We start from the raw sequence: 14116 nt of genomic DNA, 5'->3' as shown, positions 1-14116 counted from the left end.
GCAACCTTGAGCTAGGGATGGTAAGGAGTGGGCATTTTCTCTGTGCAGGAAAACCTTTCACTGGTAGAGTCAATTTTCAGGTGAGTGCATTTTTTCTTATGTTTAGTCCAATGTTGGTTTTGACATACTTTGGAACAGTACAGTGTCTCTTTACATGATGAACATTGTTTCAGGTTCTCAAATGACTCTTCTCTGGCACAATTTGCACATTTCTGGGACTTTTTGGTAGCTACGGTTAACACTCGTCCCTCAGCGGTAACCCGTTTCCGTTTAAAGGGGCCTCCCTTGATGGTCTGGCTCCCGGATTTTACATCCAGCTTGAAAATGTTCTCCACTCCCACATCGGAAGCAGTGTGTGCAGCGTGCATCTGTTCTGGCCTGCTGGCAGACAAAACACCTCCTTGGAGCTTGAGCAGAGTGGTTGGTATACCGGTTAGGTGCATATTGATGCTGTGCAGGGTCAAGTGCTTGGGACCGACTGTAGTTGCTGTAATACTGCTGCTGGGAAACAGGTGGCTGGGGGTCCCTATCTGGCCTCCTAACTGGGGGTGGGGCATAGGCACAAGGCTGTGACTGAAACATAGGCTGCTGTAATGTCTCCTTAATCTGAGCAATCTCTGCACTGAGACCTTTTAGAGAAGCTACACCTGTCTTAAGTTCAGCTAACTCTGTTAACAGTTCTGCGGGTATCGTAGCTTTGGCTTCCTTCACAGGACACTTTGCAGATGGCATATCCTCTAACTGGACTACACTTACAGTTGTAGCAGGCTGTGGGGCATTAAACCGCTTTTTGTTTCGTCTTTCTCTCTCATTAGCACAAGCAATGTTAAGCTTCTCTAGCAAAACCTCATCTGATGTTTCGCTCTCTAGCAGGAGAGGCTGCATGTCTATCCTGATACTGTCACTCTGGAGACCCGTAAGGACTGTGTGTAAACACATGCTCTGGACTAGAGCAGGGTCATACTTAAGCCCTGATTCTGACTCCTGGGATGCAAACAGTACTTTTTGCCTCAAATCTAAAACGCGCATCAGGAAGCTTTGAGGGGTCTCCTTGCTATGCTGTGCTTCTGAAGCTAGCTGTTTGTAAAGCTCTGTTGCACTCTTCTCTTGGAAGTGGGAACGCAGGATACATCTAAGTGTGGGAAGAGTTAGCTGGGGTTTACCTTCCAAGTAGCTGCGTAGCTGTGAGCCTGGAGAAATAGCCCTGACTACTGCGTCTACTATTTCTACCTCAGGATATCCTCTGTTAAGTCCATTTTCAATCTGATGGGCAAGGCTGGAAAAAATCTGTTTTTCTTTTTGGCCCGGTTCACCTATCTGACCAGAAATTTTAAACTCTTTGCGCCAGTATGAGCTGGGCTGTGCATTGGGTGAGAGCGGCACGCTCCCCTGAAGATTGGCATGGTGTTGGGGCTGACGCAGAGAATCACTGACTTTGGCTGCAGTAATCTGCTCAGTTCCCACCCCTTGTTGTGGGGTTACAGTTCTCAGTTCCTCTATTCTGTGATGTGTTCCGGCTGGTTCAATATCATGGTCAACTTGCCCTGTTTTGTTATCTCTGCCAATGATCATCTCTGTTATTTCGTCTCTAAGTAGCAACAATTCCGACATGCCGCCATCTTCTAACTCTGTGACTTCCTCTCTCTCAAGGAACATCATAATGAGTCATTAATGCTATGCGGGATTTGTCTTTAACATCTCTTCTCTGTTCGCCTGATATTTCAAGGAAATCACATATCTCTAGTAATTTGTCTTTAGTCAGGGTGTGTAATTCTCCTACCTCTTCCTGTAGTTCTTCCAAGGCGCTTGTCATGTTGACAGAACAGGAGGAACTTTTACTGTGCAGGAGTTGACTCTGAATTAGATGGTCCTTACTGTCTCTGATGGTCGATCAATGGCATCAGTTGACACGTACTTAACCACTAACTTCCAACTTCCCCCAAACAGCAACACTTTCCTCACTGCAGCCTGCCTGAGTTGTTATGTGGAGATTTAGCTGGCTCGGAATTCAGCGGCCAGGGTGTGGAAACTGGACATCTGAGCAGCAATCTCAGCGGAGCCTCCAAAAATGTTACGCCCCTGAAAACAGGGGAGAAATAATCACGAGAGTGATACGGTGTTGTATTCTCAAGTCAACATTTAGTTCAATCATTTCACAAAAGTAACACATTACATAACAGAAAAACACATTATACAAATAACACAGCAAAATATCTTATTAACAACACGCATGTTCATTCACAATCGACATAAAATGGCAGCTACTCTCAGTACGATGCTATTCTTCACTTCAACCGAGCAGGGCTAATATTACTCTCTTCAAACTTAACTCTAACTTCCTCAAGACGTTACTAAAACACACCTTAAACACTCTTGACATGTTTGCTAGTTATAACATTTAAATTACTGTTTTTATCATCAATAAAGTACCTGAAAACAGGAGAGAAATAATCACGAGAGTGATACGGTGTTGTATTCTCAAGTCAACATTTAGTTAAATGAGAAAAGACCGCGAATTTCCCCAGGAATATGCGTGGAGACCAGAGCAATCGATCTCCGGCTCATAGCTTAAGAGCATTTCGTAGATCACAGATTAACACTTTTAGGCACCACAAAATAAAGTAATCAATATAACGTTTACACATTACTCTCACAATTCGTACCCTTTGACAGATTTGAACTTTAACACAATTATATGAATGTTATCAATCTCTATCAACTAATACTGAATGCATCTTTTTAACCTTAGATGTTTTAAGATCCTCACATACTACGGTTAAGTATGTTTTGACTGTACGGTTAAGGTATCTAACAGTACATGGTTGTGTTCGTAGATCATCACCATCAACGAGGCGACGCGCAGGCAGACTTTTGGCAGTTACGAAGGGGAGGAGCCTTCGGGGGATCTACTGCCCATGCTCAGTGACCCTAGCACTCTGTTACAGGACACACACATAGAGAAGGTACACACACGCCATGACTCACAACACTTTCAATCAAGAAAATAAACATGTGACTTCACCTACACAACCTGTGCAGAAATGCACATCGACACACACTTCCCAGAATTTGTTTTTCTCTCTCCCCACAGCTTGCGTGTCGGCTGCCGGCGCGGGTGCAGGGGTATCCATGGAGACTGGCTTACAGTACGGCAGAACACGGGACCAGCTTAAAGACCCTGTACAGGAGCCTATTGGATGTGGACAGCCCTGTGCTACTGGTCATCAAAGACATGGACAACCAGGTACACAAACACTGACAATGGTGCCCAATTTGTATTGGAACCTTGAGTTTAAAAAAATTCTCTACCCCCCCCCATTAGTTGTTTGGGGGATACTCTACCCATCCTTTCAGAGTAAGTGAGCATTGCTATGGCACGGGAGAGACCTTCCTCTTCAGCTTCTGCCCTGAGATCAAGGTCAGACATAGTCATATTAATCTCTGTGTGTTATCCTTATAGCCATGTTCAAGTTTAATGCTTTATATGAGCTGAATGCCATTTGCTTTGCTCCCTGACTTCCAATGTGTTGCTTTTCCTTTGCTCAGATGTACCGCTGGACTGGGGAGAACTCCTACTTTGTTAAAGGCAACATAGATTCTCTTCAGATGGGAGGAGGAGGGTGAGTGTATTTGAATATATGTGATTGAGCAATGTGAGGAAGCGTGCCCCTGGCATGCTGACTGCAGAAATGTCCACCAGACTGTTGGCAGATAATTCAATGTTCATTTCAATACCATAAGCCACCTCATTTGTTTTTGAGAATTTGGCAGTACGTCCAACCGGCCTCACAACTGCAGACCACAAGTTTGTCTTCGTGTGGGCGAGTGGTTTGCAGTGACCCATGGTAGCGGTGGGGTTACTGTATGGGCAGGAGTAAGCTACGGTAAACGAACACAATTGCAATTTGAATGCACAGAGATACCATGACGAGATCCTGAGGACCATTGTCATGCCGTTCATCCGCTGCCATCACATATTTTGCCGTATACAACAGCGTGTTCCAGTTCCTGTCAATATCCAGAAACTTGGCACAGCCATTGAAGAGGTGTGGGACAACATTCCATAGGCCACAATCAACAGCCTGATCAACTATGTGAAGGAGATGCTGCATGAGGCAAATGGGGGTCATACCAGATACTGACTGGTGTTCTGATCCACGCCCCTACCTTTTTAAAAACAAAAAAATGGGGGGGATCACGTGACCCTTGAACGAGATGGCTGCATGAACTAAGAGCTCCGCACAAGTAGTTTCCAATTCCTAATCTTACCTCCACTCCAAGTTCACACTCATTTAGCTTTAGTAAGAAAAAGTCATGGCGGCTACAAAAGGCGACACAACAGGTGACATTTTTACCCGGACTCTAGTATTAGCGACGGAAAAAGCCTCCAAGAAGAAGCTAGCTTCAGAGAAAACTAGCGCCATTAGCCAGGAGCAAGAGAACCCGCTCCCCCACGAGGCACAACGAATGCCAACCTCGCACTCTGTCGAAGACATCCTTTCTGAGTTGAGATCCCAACGTACAGAACTAAACACCAAATTAGATGCCATTAACTCTCAGCTCAGTGCGATAGGGGGCAAGGTGACGATCCTGGAAAACGCTTTGCCTGACATCAACAACAAGATGTCCAGGCGCCCCGCGTTTATGGTTGAGGCAGAGGGGCGAATCCTATCCATGGAAAACTTATTGACAGATGCCATGGAAACAATAGCATATGCTAAAAAGAAAATTGAGCATCTGGAAGAGAAAACAGAGGACCTGGAAAACAGGGGGCGAAGGAATAATTGTGTTCTATTCAATCTGGGTGAAAAAGAAGAGGGAAACATGCCACTGATCCGCTACCTGCAAGACAAACTTCCCGAGTGGCTCCACCTGTCCACCGACAGGCCCATAGAACTCGAGAGAGCTCACCAAGCACTGAGGCCCCCACCAGCAGCCAGACAACCACCGCGCCCAATCACCATACGTTTCCTGAGATTCACCGACAAGGAACGAGTCCTACAGGCGGCGAAAAACAACACCATCACAGTGGGAAACGCCAAACTCGCTTTACACCAGGACCTGTCAGCTGGAATACGCCGAAAGCGCCGAGAATTTGACGAAGTGAAGAAATACTCCATTGACCGAGGCATCTTCAGGGGATTCAAATACCCAAACGAGCTCAGGATTCTTCACCAAGGAGCCTTGCGACACTTCAAAACTCCCGAAGAGGCAAAACGTTTTTTGAAAGACAATCCTGGCCAATGAGAAACAGACCAAATACTAAATGCGATTAATGCCATTACTAAAGGAGGTAAGACGACATATAGCCGATATCCAGAGACCCACCCCCTATGTCATTATAGCCGTCCAATTTATATTTATTTTCCTTTAACTGAGAGGGATGGGCTGTATAGCCTAACCTAGGACTACTAATGTTTCAGCCTACTTTTATTTCCCTGTTTTTTTGTTGTTGCTATTATTATCTGGGGTTCCCTATGTCCCTTGGGGGAGGTATATGTAGGCTGGGCTATTGAGTTTATTTTTCTCCCCTCTTTTACTGTGGTCTGGACGAGGGCAACTGTGTTATTTACTCAATGCGGGGTGGAGAGGATGAGGCATTTCTTTGGTGGGGAGAGGGAGACGTTGTGCGTTGCTAACTGTTCCCGGTTTTTGTTTCATTCGGAACACAGAATTGAGACTGAGCGGGGGGGGTAATAGATCCAACGGGATGTCGAGTTGTTTGGGAACTCGGCTGGGGTGTTCAGAGATTATTATTTTATGTGAACGCAGCTCTAACTATTATCCACTTTTACCCAGAGATGACTTGCACTAAAGTTCGATTACTGCTCGATGACGATGACTAGTACCTTAAATCTATTGACATGGAACTGCCATGGTCTAGGGCATGCAATAAAATGAAAAAAGATACTATGTGCTCTAAAAAAGGAAAAAGCAGACATTGCGCTATTACAAGAGACACACATCTGTGATGCTGAACATGCCAAACTCCGCAGAGCTTGGGTGGGACAGGTGTATTTCTCATCTTTCAAATCAAACAGTAGAGGCACAGCCATACTTATCCATAAAAATGTTCCCTTCATAATAGACAAAAACATATCTGATCCGGAGGGGAGATTTATTTTGATAACTGGGTCACTATATGGTCAACCAATTACTATATTAAACATATACGCCCCTAACACAGATACTCCTGCCTTCATGTCAAAAATTATAACCCTGTTCAATGAGCATTGTGTCTCCTTTGGTGTGGTGGCCGGAGATTTTAATTGTACCCTTAACCCAACCCTAGACAAATCATCTCAAGTCCCCACCACAAATCCTAGATCTGCAAAGATGTTGAACTCTCTTACTAAAGAGATGGGACTGATAGATATCTGGAGAGAGAATAATAGCTCATCTATGGACTATACATACTACTCTAATGTCCATAACACCTACTCCCGTATAGATTACATTTTTATCCCAAAGAGTTTCATAAATTCAGCCACTTGTACAATTGGACCCATAGCACTTTCAGATCACGCCTTTGTCCACCTCCGCTTTGACCTCTGCAAAAACATCCAGAGGTCAAAGAGCTGGAAATTCAACACCTCCATGCTATCAAATGACGTGTTCCATACATTGGTAACTACATGGATAGACAACTACACACAAGACAACAAAGATTCTCCTGTTTCTCCGGCCACAATGTGGGATGCTGCTAAAGCCACACTAAGAGGTCATCTAATTGCATATGCTTCTAATAAAAAAGCAATGGAAGCACACAGGCTAGATCTTGAGAGGGAGCTGGAATGCTGTGAAAAAATACATAAACAATCCCTAGACAGCACCTCCTGGAGTCATCTTAAAGCAGCCAAAGCCAAACTGAATTTGGACTATACTCGGGAGATAAAAAAAGGTTTTCTTTACTAAACAGAAATACCATGAGTAGATCAATAGGCCCAGTAGATTGCTTGCTTACCAATTAAAAAAGGAGCAGTCAGAGCGTACAATTATGGCCATCCGAACAGCAGAGGACAAGATCACATATGACCCAAAAAAGATCAATTTAACTTTTCATGATTTTTACTGCAAACTATATACCTCTGAGAGAAAACACACGGAGGCAGAACTCCACTCTTTCCTAGAGGGAATCTCGCTACCTAAACTATCAAGAGACTGACCAGGAAGATCTCAACTCCCCCTTCACTCCTGAGGAGATCCTGGAGGCAATTACCTCCATGCCACCTAATAAGTCCCCAGGCCCAGATGGATTCCCCAGAGTTCTACAAAGCTTTTTGGTCCCAGCTCAGCCCCATCTTCATGCCAATGCTGGAGGATTCTTGCAAAAACGGAGTTCTCCCAGACTCAATGCACACAGCTCGCATTACAGTGTTGCTAAAAAAGGACAAGGACCCCCTATCCTGCTCGTCCTTCCGGCCCATAAGCTTGTTGGATTTCGAGTATAAAATAATTACCAAATTGCTTGCCAAAAGACTAAACACTGTTCTTCCCAAAATAATAAAAGCGGACCAAACTGGATTTATTAGAGACAGATACTCTTCTGATAACATTCGCCGTCTTTTTGATATTATTGATCAAGTAAACGCACAAAAGACTCCTGTCCTGCTGGCTTCAATGGATGCTGAGAAGGCGTTTGATAGGATGGAGTGGAGCTTTCTGTTTTCAGTCTTAGAAAAGTTCAATATGGGCCCAAATTTTATTAAATGGATCAAATCACTATACTCTCATCCAAATGCCATGGTGACTACTAATGGACTGAACTCTGACAGATTCCCTCTGGAACGGGGCACAAGACAAGGGTGCTCGCTGTCCCCGCTGCTCTACTTGTTGGGGGCGGAGACTCTGGCAGAGCTGATAAGGAGCAATCCAAGTATTATGGGTGTTTCTGCAGGTGGCCTGCAGCACAAGATTTCGCTTTACGCAGATGTCTTGCTCTACATATCCAACCCTGAGAAATCCCTCCCTCTCATTTTAGACACAATTGCTCAGTATGGCAAGTTTTCAGGTTATAAGATCAATTTTAACAAATCCACTGTCTGCCCTCTCAATATTACACTCACCAGTTCTATGAAGACACTTTGTCCTTTCCAATGGAAAACACAGGGGTTTCAATACCTCGGGATCTTCATAACACCAGATCTGAATAGCCTTTTTAAGGAAAATTATCTTCCACTCCTGGATCGAATCAAGAACGATCTCCAAACCTGGATCTCCCTCCCAATTAGCTTAGTAGGAAGAATTAATGTAATGCGTATGAACGTCCTCCCTAGACTGAACTACTTATTTCAGATGCTCCCATGCTATCTCCCAGTTTCCTTCTTCAAAACAACTAACCAAAGCATCACCAAATTTATATGGGGCAATAAAAAACCTAGGATCAAGTTTTCCACTTTATCAAAACCTGAATCTAAAGGTGGTCTTGCCCTTCCCTCCCTTCAATTGTACTACTGGTCTGCCCAAATCCGCAACATGCTAACATGGATCACAAACAGACGAGTCAACGTGGATTCAGATAGAAGCCCAATCCTGTGGTTCATTGCCCTTAAGCTCAATTATATTCATTAATAACTTAGCCAAAACCTTTGCGATTTACAGCACCCTACTAGCGTGGAGGGACTGTAAGAAATACCTGGGCATTTCCTCCCAAATATGTTCTCACTCGCCTATAGTAGGCAACCCAGACTTGCCAAAAGCCCTGAGGGATGCCAACTTTAATCTTTGGCATACTCTAGGAATCAGGACCTTTTCAGGCCTATTTCATCAGAAAACCACTACACTGAAATCCTTTCAAGAGCTCTGCAGTGAATTCGATGTTCCAAGATCCCATTTAAAAAAATATATCTTCAAATTAGACATGTCATTTCCTCATTTACCTCCAAGAGGAGGTTTAGAACTCTGTTGAATGAAGTTGAAACCCTTCTTGTCACAGCACAATCCATTAAAGGCAAAATATCTTACATCTATAGACTCCTTTCTGAGAAAGGAAGCTCCTCCTTTACTCCTTTGAAAATAATCTGGGAAAAGGACCTTGGTCTGACTATCAGTGATGAGTTATGGGCGGAGGTTTGCGACAGGGTATACTGCTCCTCTACCAGTGTAAAAATGAAAGAATCTAATTACACATTTTTGTACAAATTTTATTATACGCCTTTGAGACTCCATAGAATGAAAACAGATATGTCTCCTAACTAAAAGATGTACCTCTGAAAGTGGAACCTATATGCATGTATTTTGGAGCTGTAGGGAGATTGCCAGATTCTGGCAATCTGTACATACTGCTGCACAGAAAATACTAGAGGTACAGTTTGATATGACCCCGTGTATCTATCTTCTTAATGCCCAGCAGGACTTTGTTCTTGATCCTGACAGAGAAAATTTGCTTATGACTATTACATACTTTGCTAAGAAATGTATTCTTCTATTGTGGGCCTCTAATACCCCCCCACCGACATTTAAAATGTGGATTGACCAGATTGTTGACTTTCTTCCTCTTGAAAAGCTCACTTATGATGTCCACAAGAGACAGCCCAAGTTTGATAGACTCTGGTCTCCACTATTCAACTATATTTCAAACTGGACAGAGTGAATGGGGTGACTAGGGAAATGTGCAGATACATGTTGTGTAAGGTACTGTAAAACCTAAACTAATTACTGGCCCGTCGTCTCAGCGAATTCTTGAAATAGCTGATAAGAACCTTCATAGTGCTGCTGCAAGTGTTATGTTTTTTTGTGTGTTTTTATTTTAATTTGGTTTTTGAGTACGTGTATGTATGTGTGTATGTGTGTATGTGTGTGTGTGTGTGTGTGTGTGTGTGTGTGTGTTATGTACCAAGGAAAATATATAGATTAAGAAAAATAAATGCTTTTATTTGACTATCATTCATTTTAATTGTAATTTTATTTTTTCAAATGTATTATTTTTTGACTTATTTTTTTAAAGCCTGTCACATCTGTGAATGTGGAATGTGTTTTGTTGGTTGATTGAAAAACAAGAAAACTTAACTTTAAATTGGGGGGGGGGATGCATCTGTGACTAACAGATACATATGTTTTCCCAGTTATGTGCAATCCATCGATTAGGGCCTAATCAATTTATTTCAATTGACTGATTTCCTTATATGAATTGTAATTCAGTAAAATCTTTAATTGTTGCGTTTATTTTTGTTCATACAAAACTCGTTTTTGACTGCACTGGGCCTTATAAGAATGACAACAAATGGCAGCTTATATACACAAAAGCTCTGGTGATCAGGTTAGGGAATGGCATGACAGATATTTTGATGTCTGTGTATCACCTGAAATAGCTAGCCTATTAAATTATAGGCTGTGACTAAGTTTTAGCCCCCACCCCTACGGAAACCTCTTTCTGAAAGCTAAGGATCCAGATCATGTTCTGCGCATGTGTTATTTTATGCACACTATGTAGCTACTGCTCACACTCCACCTCCCTTTACATTTCCCTCTTTACTCACCCTCTTCTGAACCATGATGATGTAGCCCGTCTCTGCCTCATATTTCTGTACGCAGCGTTGTACCCTCGCTGTCATGCTTTGCTTGACAAAAAGCCACGTAAGCATCTTTGTGTGACCTGCTCTCTGTTGAAGTCAACTTAGTTGCCATGTCGTTATGAGTTTGTCTGACCTTTTTTCCTGTCTCTCTCCCTAGAGGTCAGATAGGGCTGTGGGTGGATGCTGACCTGTACCACGGCACCACCTCTAGCTGTGCCACCTTCCACAACCAGCCCCTCGCCATCCAGAAGGACTTCACCATCCACAGTGTGGAGGTCTGGGCCTTCGAGTAGCCTCCCTCCACCTCCAGTCTCTGCCAAACCCCACCCACACTTGTGGGAACCTAGACCTAGCTTCAACGCCCACCCCTTTATCAGAATGCGGAGCTGACGATTTCAGATGGTGTATGTCATGGTTTATGCCAGCCGGTTTGATGTGGTTGGAACCTGGTTTGTCCTGAGTGTGGCGGAGGTGTGAAAAGCTGTGGCTGGTGTATTTCCCTTTCTCTCTATTTGCTGCCTTATGGTTCTCGCATGCTTCCTAGTCGAAATGTGGCGCGCTGGTTTACGCATTTATTATGACAAGATTTTGTGACGTTTTTGTTAGTTTTGGTGTTTGGCAGGGTTTTTTCCAACTGTTCACACACATTTGTTTTCTTGAGACAAGTTTAAGTTCACTAGCCGAAGTCTACTCGCCTTTGTCAGTGATTGGTCAAAAGTAGTGATTCTTCATTGAAGTGTTTGTCATTCAACGAGAGACTACAACTTTTCATGCACATTTATTCACTTAAAATACTGCACCAAACATCTTAGCTAGATGTAAAATTGCATGACGAAGACCTCGGCAAAAACTAAAAATAACTACACATTTGTTAATTTCTCTGATTTATTCAAACTATTTTGAGGAAGTGTATATTGACTATGTTGCTACGGCGTCTCAAGAGGGACAAAACACAATATTGCCGCTTTTTTTCTTCATTTTCAAGCAGTCATTTAAGGGAGTATGTGAGGCACAGATGTGCGTCTAGCTGAGTTCTGCTAGGAGCAAACCGAATCTAGTATGCAGGCACCTTTTTATACCTACAATGCCACAGCTATCCCAGCATGCAGCCTGCCTGCAGAACTCAACTTCTACCCACTCGGAGGGGGAGAAGTAGAGTGACTCAAGTTCCTGGAGGATCAGAGGCGATTCTGATGCTATTGTCCTTGCTATTGAGTCCGTCATAGGTGACTGTAAACCACAATACTAAAACAATTCATTGTGAGATTTTTGTATTAGGGAAGTGTCGAATAGTGTGTACAATGCCTATCAAAAGGGAATAAGGCATCTGGTGAAGTGAATAAATAACCATCAATTCTCGCCAATCAGATTGCTCCTTTTTGTTATCAACCAGAATAATCTGATTTCCCTGAGATATTAGGAACTGATGTGAAAAGAGAAAGCAGGTGAAAGGGAAGAAGTTTTAGGTAGTGCTTTTGAGACTAATTTCTCTCTCTAACACACACATTTGCCCCAAACCCACTTTAAATATAGGAGTAATTGTTTACAAAGAGAAGAGGTTTGCATTCACTGAAGGTTGTATTGTTCTCATGTCTCCAGTCCTATATAGACTGAATGAGAATGTTGCATTTCATGACCCTCGCTTTCCAAAACAACTGCCCACTAAGGGAACATACAGTGCATTTGGAAAGTATTCAGTCCCCTTCTCTTTTTCCACATTTTGTTATGTTACAGCCTTGTTCTAAAATGGATTAAAAAAATGTTTTTATTCCCCATCAATCTACACTCAATAACCCATAATGACCAGGCAAAAAACGGATTTAGACATTTTTGCAAATGTGTATATATATTTTTTTAAACGGAACTATGGCATTTATGTAAGTATTCAGACCCTTTACTCAGTACTGTGTTGAAGCACAGCGTCGCTGCATAGCTATTTTCAGGTCTCTCCAGAGATGTTCAAGTCCAGGCTCGTTCTGTTGGAAGGTGAACCCCAGTCTGAGCACTATGGAGCAGGTTTTCAACTAGGTTCTCTCAGTACTTTGCATTCAGGCCAAAGAGTTCAATCTTGGTTTCACCAGACCAGAGAATCTTGTTTCTCATGGTCTGAGAATCTTTTTGGTGCCTTTTTGCAAATTTTCAAGCGGGCTGTCATGTCCTTCCGTCTGGCCACTCTACCATAAAGGCCTGCTTGTGCTGCAGAGATGGTTGTTTCTGGAAGGTTCTCCCATCTCCACAGAGGAACTCCAGAGCTCTGTTTTAGTGACCATCACATTCTTGGTCACCTCCCTGACCAAGGCCCTTCAGTTTCGCTGGGCAGCCAGCTCTAGGAAGAGTATTGGTGGTTCCAATCTTCTTCTGTTTAAGAATGATGGAGGCTATTGTGTTCTTGGGGACCTTCAATGCTGCAGAAATGTTTTGTTACCCTTCCCCAGATCTGTGCCTCGACACAATCCTGTCTCGGAACTCTACGGACAAGTCCTTCAACCTCATGACTTTGTTTTTGCTCTGACATGCATGGTTATCTGTGGGACCTTATATGGACAGGTGTGTGCTTTCCAAAGGGTCTGAATGCTTAAGGTATTTCAGTTTTTTTTATTTGTAATACATTTGCAAACATTTCTGAATCTGTTTTCGCTTTGTTATTATGGGGTGTGTGTGTGTAGATGAGGAAACATTAATTCAATCAATTTTAGAGTAAGGCTGTAATGTAACTAAATGTGGAAAAGGGGAAGGGGTCTGAATACTTTCAGAATGTACTGTAAAGAGGGAGTTTTTGTAATGAACAAATGTTTTATTTTACTTTTGTATCTGTTTTGTTTGTTTCATCATATAGAATTGTATGTTTTTTTGTTTTGCGTTTCAATTTTCTGTTTTGTTTTAAAGGAAGTCCCATCATCGGCCACAAGGTTGATAAATCCCAAGCAGGAAATAGATTGAAGGTTCTCAAGGCAGTATTAGTCTGTCACATCTCTGACCAACTGTACCTTCTCTTGGTTTTGTAATGCATTTTGGTAAGTAGGGTGATTTGCTACAGAGTGAGAGGGTTTAGTCCATTGAGACAAGGGAAGTAGGGAGGGATGTCGTTTTGCACTGCAGGCTTGTGGGACAGTTCAATAACTCGAGGTGATTGGTCTGTGGAATTAACATCAATCACTATTGTCACTTTCTACCACTACGACAGGGAAGGATGGGTCACCACTGGTATTTTATTTGGGAAAGAAAGGGATATACCTTTTTTCAACACGTTCTGTTGATCTTGTGCAACTGAGGGTTCCTTTTTATTTTCCAAACCGATGTCGATAAAGGGAGTGTTAATTTCTGTCTCTAGTTACTGTAAGATGACTGGGCCTACTGCATGATATGACTACTGTAACTGTTGAACCTGTTCCTGCCTTCCCACTATCCACAATCCTTACAGGTATGGCTTTGTTTTATGTATTTTTGTCATATAGATGTTTCGTGTTCTTCTCATTGTGAATGTTTCCAGTGTTTTATTTCCTGTGAATCCAAAAACCATAGTATCATATGTGAATACCACCAGGGATGTATTTATTCTGTTGTTGCCACGTTTAAAACGAAATAAACAAATAATAGCGTTA

The 14116-nt window shown here is 42.7% G+C and overlaps 1 protein-coding gene across 2 annotated transcripts in view; it reads left to right on the top strand.

Moving 5' to 3' along the window:
• LOC118387003 (nuclear receptor coactivator 7-like) overlaps positions 1 to 14116 on the top strand; it is a 39407-nt gene extending 25291 nt beyond the window's left edge. For both annotated transcript variants that reach the window (XM_035775080.2, XM_035775079.2), the window contains exons 13-17: positions 2835 to 2963; positions 3092 to 3244; positions 3323 to 3418; positions 3547 to 3620; positions 10672 to 14116. In XM_035775080.2, the coding sequence (XP_035630973.1) occupies positions 2835 to 2963; positions 3092 to 3244; positions 3323 to 3418; positions 3547 to 3620; positions 10672 to 10807 (588 nt within the window). In that variant the 3' untranslated portion in view covers positions 10808 to 14116. The remainder of the gene's footprint in view (positions 1 to 2834; positions 2964 to 3091; positions 3245 to 3322; positions 3419 to 3546; positions 3621 to 10671) is intronic.

Source organism: Oncorhynchus keta, chromosome 8 (genome assembly GCF_023373465.1).
Source record: "Oncorhynchus keta strain PuntledgeMale-10-30-2019 chromosome 8, Oket_V2, whole genome shotgun sequence".
Classification (NCBI taxonomy): domain Eukaryota; kingdom Metazoa; phylum Chordata; class Actinopteri; order Salmoniformes; family Salmonidae; genus Oncorhynchus; species Oncorhynchus keta.
The sequence above is the reverse complement of the archived record's forward strand: the minus strand, read 5'-3'. Positions and strand labels throughout refer to the sequence as shown.